The following is a 20,259-nucleotide window of genomic DNA, read 5'->3' as shown; positions in this document are numbered from 1 at the left end:
TGCTAACAGCTGAGCTGACCTGCTTGGCTGCTGACCAGTTGGTAGCTGCAGCCCACACTGAGGTGCCAGGACGCAAGGTCTGGGGATCTACTTCCGGAAAGATGGCCGGGGCAAACCCTATGGACCACAGGTCAATTCCGCAGCAAGCAGCTCTCTTTCTAAGAAAGGAGTGCACTGGGTAAACCAGGAAGGGCTGTGATCTAAGATACGGAAAAGTTACCTTCCTGAGCGAGTAGGAAGTGTCTGGGGCTGAAAGAGTAAGACTTGTCTCAGGCTGGACGGGTGAGACCAGCCTGCTGCTCGCCAGGCATGAGGCGGGCAGAGGCAGAGCCAGCTGCCTCGTGGAGAGGAAACAATGTGTCCCTCCAGGTCACCCAGTGGCTGCACAATGCCCCCAAGGAGCCCCTCTCTGAGTGACCAGGAGGTTGGCCCATGCTGCCCTGTCCGGCGACACCATTCCTCCCCTCCCTTATAGAGATGGCTGGAAGCACTCGGTGGCTGACCTGCCCTCGCTTCATGATGACGCCCAGCTCCCAATGAACCCTGCGGTTCTCATGAGCTGGGTCAGAGAAGGCAGCCGAGCAAGACGTGCTGCCTGCTTGCCCAGCCCGTGTGGCAATCAGAAGGCACGAGCCCAGGCCTGACAGGCCTTGGCGTCCTCCCTATGGGGGCTAGCGGGTGGGGGTGGGAGGGGTCACGTGACCTCCCTTGCTGCATAAGTCAATGAATCTGAGGTGACCACTGTAGGTTTGTCCTGGCTGCCTCTGGCTCACTGGGCTTTCACAGTGCCAGTATGGAAAAAAAAAAAAAAAAAGTACTATGGCCCAGCCAATGGGTCTCCTATTGCGAATGCTGAGCTGTGACCCAGCATGGCGCTCTCCGACAACTCGGGAAGCCCAAGCAGACTTGGAAACGTTGATGTGGGAAGACCCGTCTATTACTGCGCCCTGTTGTATTTCACAAAAGACACACTGAACCGAATTGTGAATCGCTTCCATCCCTTTGGAAGAGAAAGCTCAGAGTCCGCTGTTCCATTCCGTGCTCCGTTCATGCTCTTCTCTGAACAAATATGTATCAAATCCTGTGCATGGCGGCCCTGCACCGAGGTACTGGAAACACAAGATAAGCTTGCTAAGTAGACAGGAGGGAAGGAAGCCATTTAAGGAGAGGAAAAAAAGAAAATCTTAATAAAAACTCCGATGCAATTAAGAACACAAAGTGGAAGGCTGCCTGTCATTCAGGAAAGCGGGGACCCAGAGAGGCTAAGGGCGGTGAGTGAGATCGGAAGAAGGGTGGGGTGAGGCGAGGTTGAGGCTGGGGAGCTGGGTGGTGAGCGAGGGCCTGGAAGCAAGATCGAAGGAATAAAGTCTGCGTTTTTTAAAAAGTGGCTGAAATTGCCAACAAAAGAGTAAAGCCAAAACAGCTTATTTTAGGACTTGGGAAAATGTCTTAAAATACATGCCATCTGCTCCCGACAGATCAAGCTGCACACTTGCCTATCTGTGCAGGGCCAGGTGGGGACGTGGCTGGCTGCTCCGCAGACAAACTCCCCCATGGGAAGGAGAGTCGCATATACCCAAACCGTCGCTCAGCTCCATGAAAACAAGCGGAGAAGCCAAATCCTCAGGTACAGACATCGCCCACCTCACGTTTCTCAAGCCTATTGATCCCTTGATTTCTTAACCATCCTAAGTAATAAGAGTAATAGCATCTGACAGCCACTTAAGCTGGAGGTTGTACCGAGGCTCAGAACCTGGGCTTCCCGTGTGCTTTCCTGCGCAGGGGGGGGCTATTTCGCTCAATGACAATGACATTTCAATTTGGAAGAGAGCTGCCTCTCCCTTTAAATGTGAAATTGGCTTGTTTTGGTACAAAGAGCCTCACGTATACTTGATTACATGCAGGATTCAAAAGGTATCTTGAGCAATAATAATAGCTTAGGATGCTATTTTGTTAACAACGGGGCTATTTCCGTTTCTTTTTGGCTTTTCCTGAAAGTACACTTGGCTGACCACTTCCACGCCCTACCTGTCGTAACCCTAGTGAACACGTCCTGGGAACTGGCTTTCTACATCAACATGCATGTATTGATTTAGAGTCGATACTCTGAATCACGTACAAAAATAAAGGTAGAAAACCCACCCTAAGGAGGAATGCCTAAAGGCCATGGAGCTTCAACAGAGCAAGGAAGTGAAGGCGGAGATTAGACAGCATATGCATGGGATCGGTGACAGTATCTTGGGACTGCATTTCCTAGAACCTCTTGTTATTCCAGGGAAAGTTCTCCAGAATTTGCACTGTGTGAACTCTTCAAAGGCTGAGTACTCACGTGGGAAGTAAGAAAACACGGAGACCAGCCGTGCTGGCACGGAAGGATTTTCTTCCTCTTTCGGGGTTTCTTAATAAAATGCTTTTGTGATACCTTATGTCTTCCCAAAGCAAGTATTTCTTCTGGTAAGACAAGACACTGGATTCCAGGAATACTTCACATCCCTGATCATAAAACACTCAATTATGATTAACTTTAAGATACTTTATCAATGAGGCAAAGGCTTCTTAACAATTTGCTGACCAGCTACTTCAAGCCAAAATCATCCCTTGTTGGCGGGTCCTGTAAACACGGATGCTACTTTCATGTTGGTGAGCTGCATACACGAACCTCAGCGGGAACACGCGTCAGCAACATGCTGGAATGAGTGCAGCCGGGAGGCAGCAGCAAGTTCACATTCCTACTTCTATTCCACTGTCGGGTGGCCAGGCGTACTTGAAATTATTCTTTCCATGGACAGACATTTGGTGTCTCTCTAGTAGCTTCAAGGCGCAAGGGCTAGATGAGATGAGACCTCCCGCCATGATACTGAAATGAGAAAACTTCCCTGGCTCAGGGTAAGTACCTGATCATTAAAGAGCAGACGTCCAAACAACTGCTTGGCTTCCTCCAGGCTTCCCTCCAGGTACACAGCTCCTAGATGACAGGAAGAGAGGCTGCATTAATGCTCGGAGGAATTAACTTTCTAGAAAATGCGAGAAGGCAAGCAAAAAAAAAAAACCCACGGGCAGACGCAAAATTAACCCGAGCAGAAGCAACAGCTGCAGAGGTACTGTTTGGGGTTTTATTGACTATGCCAAGAACCTGACTGTGCGGCCCACAGTAAACCGTGGATGACCTTGAGAAGAAAGGGAATTCCAGATCGCTTCATTGTGCTCCTGCAGGACTTGTACATGAATCAAGAGGCAGTTTGTGAACAGAACAAGTTCCGAATATCACAAGGTTTAAAATTAGGGCAGGTGTGTCTCAGGGCTGTATCCTCTCACCATACATGTTCAATCTATATGCTGAGCAAGTCATCAGAACAGCTGGGATTATATGAGGAAGAGTGTGACATCTGGATTGGAAGAAGGCTTATGAGCAGCCTGTAGTGATAAGCAAATTCCACAACCTTCCATGCTGAAAGAGAGGACTTCAAACACTTAAACTGATGGGAGGACCAAGGATTGCAGCCTGCAGTATGGATTACCACTCAATATGAAGAAGACAAATTTCCTCACAACTGGACCAAGAAGTACCATCAGGATAAGTGGAGAAAAGGTTGAAGCTGTCGAGCATTTTGTCTTACTTAGATTCACAATCAATGCTCATGGAAGCAGCAGTCAAGCAGTGTTGCATTCGGTAAAAAATCTACTGCACAAGACCACCAATTATCTGTCAGTTTGTCGTACTGTGGTGGCTTATGTGTTGCTGTGATGGTGGAAGCAATGCCACTGGTGTTTCAAATGCCCGCAGGGTCACTCAAAGTGAACAGGTTTTGGCAGAGCTTCCAGACAAAGAACAGAAAACGATGAAGAACTTGGCTTTCCACTTGGGAAGAAGAAGGCACAGAAATTGCATGCCTGGCTTCAAGCATTGTCAAGCACTGATAGGCTAGGCCAAGGAAATAGGACATTGTCAAAAATACTGCCGGCAGATGAGCCCCTCAGTCTGAGGATACTTGAAACGTGACCGAAAAAGTGATTTCTTGGAGGGCGTCGGCCACGGTGATGTGAGTCCGTTAAGGCCTTTGGGATCCTCATTGCTGATGGGGCACGACTCAAGGGTACAGAGAAGCAGCTGCAAAAGTCTTCTAATGACTGGAACTTAAAATGTGAGAAGTATGAATGTAGGAAAACTGGAAGAAGTCAAAAACAAAATGAAATGCATGAAGATTGATATCCTAGGCATTAGTGTGCTGAAACGGACTGGTTCTGGCCATTTTGAATCAGGAAATCATGTGATTTACTATTCTGGAAATAACACAATCAAGAGGAATGGCCTGGCATTCATTGTCAGCAAGGATCTTGATAAATCCATCATGAAGTACCATGCTGTCTGTGATCAGTACATCTGTGGGCCTTCAAGGAAATCCAATCAATACAACTATTATTCAAATTTATGCATCAACCACAAAAGCTACTGACAAAGAAGTCTACCAAGGACTTCAGTTGGAAAGTGATCAAACATGCAATCAAGATCCACTGATATTTATTGGTGATGGAAATGCAAAAGTTGGAAACAACAAGGAAGGAACAATAATTGGAAAATATGGTCTGGGTGATAGAAATGAAGCTGGAGATCGCTTGATAGAATTTTGCAAACCCAACAACTTATTCGTAGCAAGTCATTTTTTTCAACAGCACAAAAGGCACACGCATGGACTTCCCCAGATGGAATACACAGAAATCAAATTGACTCCATCTGTGGGCAGACATGATGGAGAAGATCAGGGTCAGCAGTTGAAACCACACCAGGTTCCACTGTGGAACAGACCATCAATTGCTCATATGTAAGTTGAGGATAAAGCTGAAGAAAATTAAAGCGAGTCCAGGAGAGCCAGGATACAACCTTGTGCCTATCCCACCTGAACTTCAAGTACATCTTGAGAACAGATTTGATGCATTGAACACTAATGACAAGACCTGATGAGCTCTGGGAGGACATCCCGACCATCATCACACATGAAGAAAGCAAAAGGCCATTAAAAAGACAGGGAAGAAAGGAAAGGTCAAAGTGGACATTTGAAGACACTATGCCACTTGCTCCTAATCCTGGAGCAGCCAGAGCAAAAGGAGGACAGGATGACGTCAAGGAGCTGAACAGAACATTTCAAAGAGCAGCGCAAGAAGACAAGGCTACATATCGTTATGAAATGTGAGAGGACTTAGAATAGAAAACCCAAAGGGGAGAATGCGCTCAGCAAATCTGAAACGGGAAGAACTCAAGAAAAAAAAAAATTCAGGCCTTGAATTGCAATTTTGAAAAATTCTATTGAATGATGCAGAAGCATCAAGAGACGATAGAAAGAATACAGTCAATGGACCAGAAAGAACTATTTAACATTCCACCCTTTCAAGAGGCAGCAAATGAGCAAGAGCCAAGTGTCGAAGGAAGAAGTTCAAGCTGCACTGAATCCATTAGCCAACAACAAAGTTCCACGAATTGACGGAATATCCATTTAAATGTTTCAGCAAGCTGAAGAAGCACTGGAAGCACTCACTTGTCTATGTCAGGAAAATTGGAAGATAGCTACCTGGCTGGAAGAAATCCATATCTGTGCTCATTCCAAAGAAAGACGACGCAATAGAATGTCCAAACTATTGAAAAGTATCGTTGATATGGCACATCTGCTGCACAAGATCTCTTGAGAGTATTAAAGAGTAAGGACTAAGGTGGTATTCTCCATTGCATCGTATGTACGTGAAAGCTGGATGATGCATTTGAATTGTGGCTCTGAGAAGAATATTGACAGTACCATGGACTGCTAGAAGGACAAACCCATCTTTATTGGAAGAAATAAGGCCAGAGTGCTCCTTAGAGGCACGGATGGCAAGACTCCCATCTTATATACTTTGGACATGTCAGGAAAGACCAGTGCCCCCAGGAGGAGGGCATCGTGTTTGGTGAAGTGGACGGGTGGCAGATAAGAGGAAGGCTCTCAATGAGATGGACTGACATAATGGCTGCAACAATGAGCTCAGGCAGAGGACCAACTGTGAGGATGACCCACGATCGGATAGTGTTTTATTCGGTTGTGCAGAGGGTCGCTATCAATGGGAGCCGACTGGTGACATTTAAGAACAACAATAACTTACTTTGTAATGCAGAGTAGGTGGAGCTAAAACCTTCAATGCACTGACATGTAAATCTCTTATTTAAGAGAGGGCACATGTGAGCTGCCATGAAGGGCCTACACTTGGCTCCTGTGAAAGGGGCCTATGCACAAATCACTTGGTCTTAGGGAGAACATGGTTGTATTTTCTGTCTCTGTGTTTTTGGCCCAAAATATCCAGGTATCTAAAGACAATCTGCTGAAGGACACACCTCGGGTGAGGTCAATGAAGACTTTTGCACATCAAAACAAGGGTGGCCTTTATCTTCAACGTGAAATAATTAGTAAGTGCTCTGGACAAAATAGCCTTAGTCACACTGGCACTGGTGTCACGTTTGAACTGGGTGCCAGGATCCCATGAGTTGGACCTACTGCTGCCGAGCCAGCTCCCATGCCTGGTGATTGCACACCCCATGATGGAAGCAGACCCCAAGCCCAGTGCCGACAATAAGGCAGGTGCATTTTCTTCAACCTGTTTTTTACACTGTCTTTAGGAAGGCTATTTTCAAAAAAAAATTCCACAAACTTAAGTAATCAGGACTCAAAACATTGAATGCTTATGGTTATATTAGTAATGATAAAAAGAGGACATATGGCTTGGGAGCTGGTTACACGCAATGCATTTTCCCATTCTTATCGTCACCCTCCTGGGCCACTGCAGGGAGGAGGTGAGATTTTTGTTTTGTTTTAAAAAAAAAGTAAAACAGGATTTGAGCTTGTCTTGAGTGATTTGGGGGAGGATTTAAGGAAATGGGCTGGCAATTGATGGGAGTGGAATTGGAAATTGAATGCTGTCAGAATTGCATATTAAAATGCTTCCTACCGCTCTGAGGGCAGGGACACCATCTGCATCTCTTACATGGGGAAGCTGGGACTCAACAAGGTTCAGGAATTTGCCAAAGACACAGTGATGGCAAACGAAGGAGTTGGGAGTTGAATGCCGGCTCCGGCTCTGGAACCAACCGGAACCCTGTCTGTTAGAAGCATTGTGTCCAAAGACCACAGAACTCCCAGGGGACACACTCGGAATGAGACCTACGACCTGGGGCAATCGTTACACAGCTCTTGCTATCACCATTAGCACTGGACAAGAAAAAGGCAGGCCTTTCATTTTCAAAGGAAGGGACACAAATGATAAGTACAGAGGCCTATGAAAAATTTACCTGGAAAAAAAACCAACAAGAAATTGTCAAGCTACTGTAACATTTAATTGTAAAACACACTTACAATCACCAGCTAATTAACTCCTCATAACGTTCCCAAACCAACAGCTCAGTTTTGCATTCTGTTCATTTATGGACAAGATCCTGAATCTAACCTGGAAAGTAATTAACCTCCCTATCAATCACTTCCATTCAATCCAGCAAAGACTTAGCCTCTCCACAATATCCCATGCTGTTTCAGGGGCCAGGAATGCCAAGAAAGGTCCACAGCACTGTTGTGCTGGAAGGATGAAATGAACAGCAATACAAGAGGATAGGTTTGATGCGAGGTGCTTCCTATGCTTTGAGAACAAGGGATTCTGCCCCAGTCCCAGTTCTGGATGTTATGTGCTCCCCAGACATCTTAGGCAAGAAACGGGATTATAAAAGGAGACCTTACCTATCAACGCTTCAAAACAATTAGCCATTGCGTGCCGAAGGTCTGACTCTCTGCACAGGTCAGGTCCGTGAGCATAGAGCATAAATCGGTCCAGCTCAAGTTTCTACAGAATTGGAAATGACAGAAAGCAAGAAAGTGACAAATCTGAAATGGCAAACTGGCTCTCTGGGGGAAGGTGTGTCCTGGTATGCTAATGTCTCAGAGGATTTAGTCTGCCAGACACTAAGCTTTGTACACGATTCAGCTTGGACTAACCTAGGCTCTTCCCCAAACTGACAGTTCACGAGGGTTCTCATCCTGACCAGAACAGAACTGTCCAATTCCATGGTAGGACCAAGCACTGGCAAAGGTTGGCCTAAGTCTCAGCCACAAAACCATGGCCCCTGGGTTCACGCGAAGTCGAGAGGGCCACAACCCCAACCCAAAGTTTTAGATGTCAGTTTTCTCTGACTTGTTAGATCAACCTGTGGGTCTCGACCCCTTTGGGGGTTGAACGACCCTTACACAGGATTGCCTAAGACCATCGGAAAACACATATGTCCCATGGTCTTAGAAACTGAGACACCGCTCCTCTATCCATCTCCAGGTGGGTCCACCCACATGCAGATAAGTCGACATACGAGCACCCGGTGTGAAGACTGTTACCCTTGCTACATCATGCTTCAAGATAATTTCATTGATTTGTCATTAGAAATACATATTTCACAATATACAATTATATATTGTTTTGTAATTAATCACTAAGCTTTAATTGTGTTCAATTGATAACAATGAAAATACATCCTGCATATCAGATATTTACATGATGATTCATAGCAGTAGCAAAATTACAGTTATGAAGTAGCAACGAAAATACTTTTATGGTTGGGGGTCACCACCACATGAGGAACTGCATGAAAGGGTCGCGGCATGAGGAAGGTTGAGAACCACTGCGTTAGATAGTACAGGGCAGGTCAGTACAAGAGTATTTTCAGATCATGCAGGAAGGGGTGCCCTTCAGACCTCAAAGGGTCTCCTCTGTGAACACAGCACTGGGTGAGAAGGTCTGGGCTCGTGGCTCTGTACTTGAGTCCCTTCTACAGGTTTTGACAACTCCTCTCTCTGAGGACTCGGGACTTCCCGACCCATGTGGGGACCTCAGTTCAAGGGCTTTGGGAATAGTGCTTGTAATGCCGCCTGGTGTTTCCTTGTCTCTTTGACCTCAAACTTCCATGATGCCAGACTGGTGGCCCAGTTCTAGAAATTGTCCCGGACTCATGGATATATTTGTGTGCTGACTCCCTTGGCTTCATTTCACTGCCTTACCCATATTTTCCACTTTCCTTGGATTCCAGTAGCCACTTAAATATTCATTGTGTTACACAAACCGAATATCTTGAAGATACTGTTAGTCAAATACTCCTGAGATGGAACAAAGGATAAATCATTCCTTCCCCAACAGGAGAAAGACCCACACGCTGCCAAGTCTGAGCAGCTTAAATGATTCCGTTGCCATGTCATCTGAGTCACCAAGTGCTCGCCACGCAAAGCCAGGCCACGGGATCAGGAACGAGCCACAGGCCAGTGAACAACCTCAGACAACGAGAATCCCACCAGCCCTCAGATAAAAGATGACGCAGCTATCAGGTGTCTTGGTGGGTATGCTAAATGTCCGTTTCCATTTAGAGTGGAAAGAGCCACAGACAACAGGAATGAGACAAATAGGCAGTCTGTGTTTTGCGTTGCCAGGAATTCATGACATAAAAATGCTCACAGGGAAGTCTTAAGTGCCACATACACAAGAGCAGAAAACGCCTCTTTTAAAAAATGGATCCCAAAGTACAGGAGTTTATTCCAGAATACATACATTTCGCCTGTTTCACAATTTCACAGGGAAAATTAGACTGCTCGCCATCGCCGGAGCCCTGCTTGAGAGCAGACGGCAAGCCTCGTTCACTCGACAAACAACGAGGAAGGAATGTCAGGACTTTCCCAACTTCTGACGGTCTTCTCTTCCCACGAAGGGACGAGTGGACCTTTAAAAACAGAGTGGCAGTCCACTGTGTGTGTTGGAATGTTGGTCTGTGGAGTTGAGGTAGAGCTTTTAATTAGATTCTCAAGGACTCAGCCGCCGGCAGCTATTTCCCCCTCCTAGAAATGGTGAAGAGCCACGGGTCTAGACGGCAGCCAGCTGAGAGCCTGTTGGCCTCTGTGGGAGCACGTGGGCTGGGTGTGGTATAAGACTGCCTCGGCTGGGCGGGGGTGCAGAGGAAGACCACATAGAAGTCCCAGGGAGTAAAAACTGACCCAGTCTTTACTCAAGGAACCCTGGTGGTACAGTCGTTAGGCCTTGGAATTGGAATGGTTGGTGGTTCGAAACCACCGGCAGCTCCGAGGGAGAAAGACAGTCACAGTCTCGGGACCTCACAGGGCGTCGTGATTACTGTCATCCGACTTGGTGGCACGGAGTTTGGTTTGGTCTCTGCTTTGGGCTTTGTATAGCATCCCATGTGGGATGTAATAGCTTGTATTCCTTCAATGACAACCCCCCACACTTTATGTAAACACCCCCTTTACAATGATAAAATTGCTTTATAGACTAAGGTGAGGAGGAAACGGTGTGTGTGTGTGTGTGTGTGTGTGTGTGTGTGTGTTAGTAAATTATTACCACGTGCTTTCCAATGGAAAGTCTGTGATCTGGAGACCTTTTAATAACTAAGTCAACTACACACTGTGGCAAGTTTACATTGGAGTACTGCCTAGTTTAAATGGAGCGACCTCATTCTTCATCGGGCTCCCATAACTGTGTGAGAGCTTAAGTTACTGAGCATGAAGTTTGAAAAATGCCCTAATTCCATTTATGAATCCCCATACATTCAGACACCACTGAATTCGTTCCGACCACAAACGAGAGTGCCACTCTCCCGCACAGTCACAGAGAAGCAGACGGGATATGCTCTGGATGGAAACTGGGCTCCCAGGGGTGCAGGCCACCTCCCGACTGCCTTAGTTGGGAGGGCACCGAACCAACCTCCCAAGCTCGCCTGTCTGGCACGAGGTGTGTGTCCCAATCACGAGCCTGTCTCTACTCCTGCGGAAACGGTGGCTTTCTGCAGCTGTGACGGTACTAATCTGCCACCAACCCTGCGTTTAGAAGTTTCCTTTGCCCTCCCAAGTCCTTTCTAAGTCTCCTAAGCTCTGCAAACCCTTGGATGCCTGTACGACCTCACGCTATTTGTCACTTTCATTTGGATGATGCGTCTTTGTCTTGTCTTTTTCTCTTTAAGATTAAATAAATGCTTTCCTTAAATTACATTTGAGACTTGGAGTCTCTTTTGAACCCTAAAAATAACCAAGTTAACATACCTTTTGCCTCGAATTTTTACTGAGACATCATTACATTCTCAAAGGCCACGGAGACAAGTTCAAATCCTATCACTGTGACTCTGAAGATGTTACATAACATGAAACTGCATTCTTTCTAGCACAAAAATTACCCATTAAAATTGACCACATTCTGAATATAAGCAATGCCTTGGCAAGTGAAGAATCTGTGAATAAAAACCACGGTGGGTTTTTCTCTAGTCCTTTTCTGTCGAATTCTAACTTTTCTAACAAATGGAAGAAATTGAAAGTACTTGAGGCAAAAGTCAAGGAAGTCTCACCAAAGCATTTCGCCGGCTTCTCAAGGGCATGCTTTACAACCACAGGTCCATCGACGACTGAGTGGACCCCAAGTCTCGACTGTGTGGTCATTTGCAATGGGAAATAACTAGAGCCTATTCGCTTGTGAACATGTTTAAGGGATTACTATAAACAGGCGCTGTGCCAGGTATATTGCAGACCAAATTCAAAACACAAATTATAATCTTGAATCTTCACACACATTCAGTATGGCAGGCACCAACATCGTCTCTGCTTTTGAGATAAGCAAGCCCAAACTTAGAGGAGAGCACACTTTATCAGTGACCCTCAGCTGGAAGGGCGTACAGAGCAGGGAGCCATGCAAGCCCCCAGACCACGCATCTGCTCGGAATTTTTGTGAGAAGACACTGGGTGCACATGGGACCACCAAGTCAGATAAAAAGAGTCTTCAGCACAAAATACCAATTTATAAACTATCAAGGGCTCATGAGGGAGGGGGGAGCGGGGAGGGAGGGGAAAAATGGGGACCTAATGTCGGGGGTTTGAGTGGAGAGAAAATGTTTTGAGAAACGATGTACAAATGCGCTTTACACAATTGATGTGTGTATGGATTGCGATAACAGTTGTATGAGCCCCTAATAAAATGTTTTTAAAAAATAAAAATAAAAAGAGTCTTCAGCTAAGCCTTAGGGTGTATGGTCAATCTACAGCTGAAATCTTAATGAACGGGATTAGTGCTTTGGGGTGTTTTCAAAGATCTGCAAATGTATCCCTAATAGATGTAAATGTTCTGGCATACTCATTTTAAAGTTAGAGTTCTGCTTGTAAGTAAATAAAAAAAAAAAAAGTAGTACAGAAATATTACACAATGGGGAAATACAGGTTTCGTTTCCTTTCTTTTCCTTTGGTCCAGTGTTCTTCTTGGCCCCCAAATGTGTAACTCTGCTCATGTGCATCTGTTCATTTTTCCCCTCGCTGGGATCATATTTCACCACGGAGCTCAGCAGCTGCTGCAGAAACTCACAGAAGTACCAGGACGAGAGAGCCTGAATCCTTAAAACCCAAACAAACAAACAAAAATACTTGCTGGTAGTCCTCCTTTCAGGATGCTCTACAGAGTTGCTACTGAAATGCAACATGATGCCTGCGCTGAAGAAGAGAATGCCAGACTTCACCTGTGCTCCAGGTGTTGGCTTTACCTTCGCGAGCATGGCCAGGTGTTGATTCTGCACGATGGCAGTCCGATAGGTCGCTAAGCCTCCTTCCTCCAGACTAGGGAACAAATAGTACAGGTGGACGCTGTGAAAAGAAAACAGCAGAGAAACATAAATAGGCACCACGATATTCTGTCTGGGCCTGAGCCACAGAGTAGGCACTCAACAGACACCAGCTGACTGGCGGGTCGCAGCAATGACCTAGAACCTTCCACGCTCAGTGCGCGAAACCTGGAGGCACTACAACCACACAGCCCTCACACTCACACCTGACGACAACAGCGGAGTCACCCTGCACACTGCGGATGACACCGGGGCTGGAAACAACACAGGCTTGGCCTGGGATTTGGTTGGAGTGGCTGGGCAAGAGACTCCTGGGAGGCCCCGTTGAAGGGCCGGTAGAGGTATAAGTGGCCCAGCACAGGCAGGGAGAGTGGAGAAGAACTGAGTCCGCTAGTCTGCTGTCAGGAGGCTCTTCAAGGGGCTCATGAGGAGGGGGTGGGGGTGGGGAAGAGGATCACTCTCAGAAAACCAGCTGGGGCCACACAGCTGGGACCATCTGACCTCTCCTGGGTCTCACACTGGTTGGCTGGGGCAGCTGAGCTTCTGTAGCACTTCTCCCTGCGCCCTCCTTCTGGAAAGAGCTGACCGAAAGGCTGCAAGCAGCTCCACCACGGAGGGCCGAGGGCAGCGGGAGTTCTCTCTTAAAGAGAAACCAGGGGCCTATGACAAACAAAACCCCCTTCCCTGGCCCTGCCTCCAAATCAAATATCCTAAAACCCTTCTGGGGGAAACACGCATGCACCCACACAAACGCGCATGCACTTGTGCTCAAAAATCTAGTCGTTAAAGCTACGCCTAAGCCTCCCTTCCCCTGAGATCAGAGGAGAGAGAAAGGGATCAAAGACAAATCTTAGAAAATGAAATGACATTTTAAAATATCATCCCTTTCTTTACAAATTGAATATAAGCTCTGCAGCTTCTCGACCAAGACAAGCTGATCTCTTGTGGCTGTAAGCAACTTCCACATCGCCTTGACAGGACAGACACTAGCCTCTCATCTTGTAATCCATCTCATTACCGCACCGGCGGGTGCGAGTGAGTGGGGCGCGAACCCGGGCCTGCTAAGCTTGACAGAGGAGACAAAGAACACGGTATCTCAGTGCTGTTATCTGGCTAATTACAGAGAAGGCACTGTGTTAAGTATGTTTTACCTGTAAAATGTAACCATGAGTGGGGAAAGGTAGCAGAGCCATACCCACCTACCTGGTCAGAAACTCAACCACAGCATCTCCCAGGAACTCCAAGCGCTCGTTGTGGTTAATCCTACAGGGAGAATGCAAAGGATCACTTGAGACAGCGCTTGCTTATATTCCCTCCTGGGGCTCCGAGGACGGGCACTGGGGGCAGGGTGTCATTCCTTTCAGGCCCCAGAGACCTACTGTGCTCCTTCTACTCAGGAGCACTGACCACCACCTTGTTATTGAGGGGCGCCGTCCAGTCCGTTCCTGCTCATCACGATGCTGTGTACAACCTACCGAAACACCCCGGGGCCTGTGCCAGCCGCCAGCTCATCCATGCCTGCGCGCATTGTTGCAGCCACTGGGTCCATCCATCTCGTCGAGGGTCTTCCTCTTTTTCACCGCCCCTCCACTTTACCAAGCGTGATGCCCTTTCCCAGAGACGGGTCTCTCCCAATCACACGTCTAGAGCACGTGACACAAAGTCCTGCCATCCTTGACGCTAAGGATCATTCTGGCTGTACTTCTTCCGGGAGAGATTGATTGTTACCTGGCAGCCCGTGGCCCTTTCAATGTTCTATGCCAGCACCATCACTCAAATGCCTGGATTCTTCTTCGCTCTTCCTCATTCACTGCCCAACTTCCACATGACTGAAAAGACCATGGCTTGGATCCGACGCACCTCAGTCCTCCAGGGAACCCGTGCTTTAGAGAGGTCTTATGCAGCAGAGTCACCCACTGCAGAGCTCCATTTGATCTCGACTGCTCCTTTCCTGTATCCAGGCCTGCCCTGGGGCAAGGGCATGAGGTCCAGCAGACCACCAGGTAAGGGTTTCTTCCCCCCGAAATCAGACGTAAGCACCCACATAAGTCATGGAGATTACCCCAAGTAACTGTGAGTCTTTCCACGTTTTACCAGGTGGACAGAAGAATGTAACGTGCGTTCTAGTGAGGGTTAGAACTGAAACCGAGGACTGGACTTGGGATAATATTCTAAGGGCAGTTTCTTGTTACCCAAAGGCTAAACTCAAGCTAGCATCTAGTCATTCCAAATGCTGGCCTAACCCACTTTTTCATCCTTCCACGGCCAATTTGCTATCAAACTGCCTGGTCATCGTGAGACAGGATAGATTCTGATGAAGAGAATCAGGCAGGGCCCCAGAGAGAACGTAAACCTTGGGCTAGGCCTTGAAGGAGGAGTAGGCGTGCAGCGTGGCTTGGTGTAGACAAGACAGTAGAAACGGACATCATGCTTGGTAAAGCAGAGGGTGAGAAAAAAGAAGAAGAAAATCACCCACAACCAGGATGACACAGTGGGTGCAACCAGGGGTTCACACACAGCAACGGTTTTCAGGAGGGCGCAGGCCCGGGCACTGCTTCCTATGCTGCACATGGGCCGGTCTCTGCAGACCAGAACCGACTCACCAGCACCTACGCATCTTCCCCCCAAACAGCAACTCCATCGGCCAAGGGTGACTAAAACGTTCCACTGTGAGATAACACCTTCTTAAAACACCAGGACATAGGCCGAAAAGGAGAACCCTGGTGGCGTAGTGGTTACACGAGGGGCTGTGATCTGCAAGGTCAGCAGTTCGAAACCACCAGCCAATCCAAGGGAAAAAGAGGGGGCGGTTTGCACTGAGTTAGCAGTTACAGTCTCAGAAACTCACAGGGGCGGTTCTACTCTTCCTACAGCGTAAGGATGAGTCGAATTAACTCAATGGCAGTGAGATGGTTTGCTTTTAGAGTATTCAAATATATATATAGATAGACAGACAGACAGACAGACAAACAGATAGATAAAACTATTTGGTACTGCAAGTTTGCTCCCTGTCAAATACATCAGAACTCTCAAAGAGTCTGCCATTGTTCTTAGAGAAAGCATCAAGAAATAGAGGCAACATTTAAGAGTATAATGAGATTAACTCATACTCCTCTGGCTAATTTCAAGAAACCTAATAACTATCCTGAGATGTGATAGAAACTATGAAAGAAATGTTGGGTTGTTAAACAGAAACAAATTATTATCCTATTCTTTTTTCCCCACAAACAAACATAACACTAATTTCAAAATACCATTTTCTGTTGTACAGATTTCATTTTCTTCCCAGCAATGCACAGGACACGATATAAACTCTCGTTAACACAGAAGGCAGGAAACCCGGGCAGGGTGGAGGTGGGCACCGCCACATTTGGAAGGGCGGATGTTCCATGAAGGAACAGGAAGGCACCTAGTCAGAGCAACAGCTGCTTTGAACTCTATAGTATTTGGAAGGGAGACAGAGTGACTTAACTTTTACTTGAATCTTTGCTAGAAACTTTAGGGAGACAACAACCATAACCTTGGGCTTGAATAACCACAAAGTCAGAAGATTAATCAGTTTGTTCAAGTACACGGTTATATTCTACAACCACGAATGAGACCAGGAAAACTAGATGGTGCCCACTGCCACTGCCACTGCCACTGCCACTACCATGGCTCTGAAAAGGAGGAAAACATGGACCCGAACTCAGAATCATAAAAGAGACCAGCCTTACTGGTTGGAATAGAGACTGGTGGGACCCGGTCTGGACCTAAATCCACTCCTGTATTACAATAACCTTTCATTTAAGATCGAAAAGGTAGCAGTTACTTAAAGGCACCATTGAGGGGCTTAAGAGCGAGGGCAGAAGCGTGCTGGCACATTGGGAAGCTGGCAATGGAGGAGATGACCCAGAGTATGTACTAATGGCTGCATGTAAACCTGTGATCTGCTGTCACCCTCTGCCTAATTCACAATAAAAAGTCCGGGCTGGGGCTGGGTGGAAAAGTTCAAGGTCACATCTTCAACAGGTTTATTCAATAGGGAACTTGCCATTTGTTAGCTAACTGGCCCATATTCAGAAAATGTTTGTCTGTGTATACACTGTAAGTAATCTCTGGCAACAAGTCATAAACAAAAACGGGGATAAAATACCACTTAGTTTATTATTATAAGGAGCAATTCATAATCCAGTAGTTTATCTGGAAAATCAGACAGAGTGAACTGTTAGTCCTACTTGGCAGCAGTAGCAAATCTCTTGCTCCTTCCTTATATTGTTCAGATTTTCTTTAATCATCCCCCTTTTGAATACCAGCAAGCTCCAGGATGAGATAAACTAAGCAATAAACACTCCATTTGTTTTTCAGAACTGAGTCAACAGAGGCATTATGAAATCTAGATTAACTGTAACATTTATACAGTATGTTTTGTCTGAGGAATTCAAAGCACTTTATAAAACACAAAAATCACCCTGTAACTGTAATCGCTGTAAAGTGCTATTTACTCGACCAAAAGTCAGGGTGGGAGAGGCCAAGTCCAAGGGTAACTGCCCAGCGGGAGAGGCTGGCGGTATTTCCCCATCTTTCGACCCTGAATCCCAAGGAGTGAGTGAGTGGAATGGTAGGGCTGGAAGGGGCCTTGCAGGGCAGGCAGTTCAGGAATCTGCTCCTAGGCAGGAATTGCTGCTACTCAGCACATTTACCCAGCAGCCAGGTGTGGGAGTGGCTACCTGCACTAGAGCCCAGGACTCCTGGACCCACGAATCCTGCTGAATCGCCTCTGGGATTTAGCCTGAAGCACTGAAGTCCAGCCAGTGGAGTCCCCCTTCATTCAGTGCATGCCAGTACTGTTAGTCACGTACAATCCAGTGAAAAGACCCTGCAACTACCGTCTCCTGTGGAACCCAGGCATCCATAATTAGTCTCGACCTCTCTTTTGGTCCAACCAATTCGCATGTACGTTGCTACAATCCTGCCCACAGGAAGGAGAGAAGGACCGGAGGAAAAAAGAAAATGAGAGGGCGGAGGCTGCCGGGGATTCTCATTTCCCACTCTCCTGGGACTTCGCTCCCCGGGGACGTACTGATAGCACGTGGATGACTTGCGTGCCGCCCGAAGCCCAGAGCTTCAAACCCCTCTGTGCGCTAACATTTCCATAGGGTTGCTATCGGTTAAAAATAACTAGACAATGGGGATGCATGCAGTTCACCAGGGACGTGCTTTAAAATGACAGGAGGCATATTCACTTGAGAGTGAACATTCACGATGCCACTGTGAAAGTTAACTCTTGTACAGTTTTGATCAGCAGCCCGACTCTTATTTATTAAAGATAAGCTTCGTGGCTTTCTGTAAATCCACGCTCTTCCCCAGGCAGATTCAGAAATTACTAGGCAGCCATTCAAAGCCCCTCTGACGGCTCTGGCCGTGGCCATTCTCAGTGTCCCCCTTGCACCCACCCTGGAAACCACCCTGGAAAACAGTTATATTATGAATGGCTTCTTTCATTCAGGACTTACTTCCTGAGCCCCTGCTCTGTAAAAGGCAAGGCTGCAAAAGTAAAGGGGGCGGGGAGGGGATTTCAATAAAGTGGACCGTAAACCTTCAAAGGGCTTACATTCCAGGAAAGAAAATTAGTCCCCCAGCACAATGGATTATAGCGCCCTGGAGATGCAGAAGAGGAGCCGGGCGGCATCGTGATTACACGTGGGACTGCCAACCACGAGGTCTGCAGTTTGGAACCACCAGCCCCTCCACAGGAGAAAGATGGGGCTGGCTACTCCCGTTAAAGAGTTACAGCCCTGGAAACCCAAAGGGGCAGTCCTATCCAGACCTGGCGGGGTGGGGTGGGGGGTGCAAATATCATATCCTCGTCAATGAGGGTGGCGCATGATGGAGACCCAATGCCCATCTCTAGACAACTGGACATACCTTGCAGAGGGGTAGTGGGGAGGAGATGAGTCACTTAGGGTACAGTATAGCAATAATGAAACCCACAACCTTCCTCTAGTTCTTAAACGCTTCCTCCCCCCAACTACCAGGGCCCCAATTCTGCCTTGCAGACCTGGTTAGACCAGATGATGCACAGCAGTACAGATGGGAATTGGAAATGCAGGGAATCTAGGACAGATGAACCTCTCAGGACCAGGGATGACAGTGGCGATACCAGGAGGGAAAGGGGGTGTAGAAAGGGGGAATTGATCACAGGGAGCTACATATAACCTCCTCTCTGGGGGACAGGCAGCAGAGGGGTGGGTGAAGGGAGACGCCGGGCAGTGTAATATAAGATACAATAATAATTCATAAATTATCAAGGGTGCATGGGAGAAAGGGGAGAAGGGAGGGGTAGGGGAAAAAAGGAAAATGAGCTGATTCCAGGAACCCAAGAGGAAAGCGAATTTTGGGAATAATGAAGGCAACAAATGTATAGATGTGCTTTACACAATTGATCTATGTATTGTGATGAATTGTATGAGCCCCAATAAATTTATTAAAAAAAAAAAAAGAATCGGAACACGCATCGGAAAGCAAATAGAGGCAGTGCTTCCACAGATGTTAGAGGCATTCCAGAGCTGAGAGCCAATGACGAAGGGCAAACGGGTGGGAGAGGGTGACCGGGACACCAGCAAACCCTCTGTCTTGCTCATGGGCAGAGCCACAAGGCAGAGAAAGCTGTGGCTGGGGATTGGCCTGGGGCCAGGTGTCCAGAGCAGAAACTGCCAGTAGGCGGGGACACAGTGTCCTGGGGAGTTGACAGGTAAAATGAGATGTCCCAGCAAGCTTTCACGCAATTTCCAGCTAAGGACTAGGGTCCGACGCCCCAGGACTGGCAAGCTGACAGTCTGCAGAGAAACTAGCAGGCTGCCGGGCTGGAGAAGGCTGGTTCTCCGGGGAGTTTCAGCCACGAGCCACTGTCCCCTCCCCTCCTGAGGGCCCTGCTCCTCAGCCTCCCGCTCAGTGCCAGAAACATCCCCCAAACCACCTGCTCCAAGGGTCTCCGGCTTCCTTTCCATCTCTCTTTCCCTCCCTCCCTCCCTCTCTCTCTCCTCAAGCTTCAAAATTCTGAGCAATCTTGTTGTCTGGGGAGGAGACAGAATGAAAGATACCTGCAATATTACAGCCCTGGTTTCAAAGGCAGACAAACAGTTACAAGGAGCAGAGAGAGCAAGGTGTGCCGTTTTACAACTGCAAACTAAGGAACGAGCAGAGGAGAGGGCCAGCCACTTACAGCGAACTCAATTATTCAGGTGCACGGCGGAAAGCTGTCCTCTACCCAGAAGCCTCCATCCCACAGGCCCGGAGCGGCTGTGTGTGCGCCAGGCCTTCAGCCTCCCCAGAAGCACTTCGTGGATGCCTTCTTCCGTTAGACATTTCGCTGACAGCACCCTCACCCCAACCTGGAGAGTGGGGCTTACCCTGCCTTGCCTTCAGGTTGCCTCACGTACCTTTGAGCTGCCACAAACTGTAGAGGTCTAGACCATGGTCTGGGAGAGCTTCTCAAGCATGTCCCCCAGGAGGACACCCCAGCCTGAGAGCAGCCGGTCTGAGCAGCGGGGGGCTTTCTGAGCCCCTTGCGGTCAACACCACCTCAGCAGAAAGATCCTGTCCCTGGCAAGGCACTCTCCCCACAAGCAAAA

General features: G+C 47.6%; 1 protein-coding gene across 1 annotated transcript in view; it reads right to left on the bottom strand.

Moving 5' to 3' along the window:
* DROSHA (drosha ribonuclease III) overlaps positions 1-20,259 on the bottom strand; it is a 151,651-nt gene that overhangs the window by 32,475 nt on the left and 98,917 nt on the right. Inside the window, exons 20-23 of the mRNA XM_045285270.1 lie at positions 13,850-13,909; positions 12,569-12,668; positions 7,746-7,848; positions 2,895-2,965 (exon numbers count right to left, since the gene is read on the bottom strand). Coding sequence (XP_045141205.1) covers positions 2,895-2,965; positions 7,746-7,848; positions 12,569-12,668; positions 13,850-13,909 — 334 coding nt within the window. The remainder of the gene's footprint in view (positions 1-2,894; positions 2,966-7,745; positions 7,849-12,568; positions 12,669-13,849; positions 13,910-20,259) is intronic.

The sequence above is a fragment of the Echinops telfairi genome, unplaced genomic scaffold (assembly GCF_000313985.2).
Source record: "Echinops telfairi isolate 266 unplaced genomic scaffold, ASM31398v2 ScPeMD7_7469;HRSCAF=8507_1, whole genome shotgun sequence".
Lineage (NCBI taxonomy): Eukaryota > Metazoa > Chordata > Mammalia > Afrosoricida > Tenrecidae > Echinops > Echinops telfairi.
Note: the sequence above shows the minus strand (reverse complement) of the source record. Positions and strands in the feature narration are given on the sequence as shown.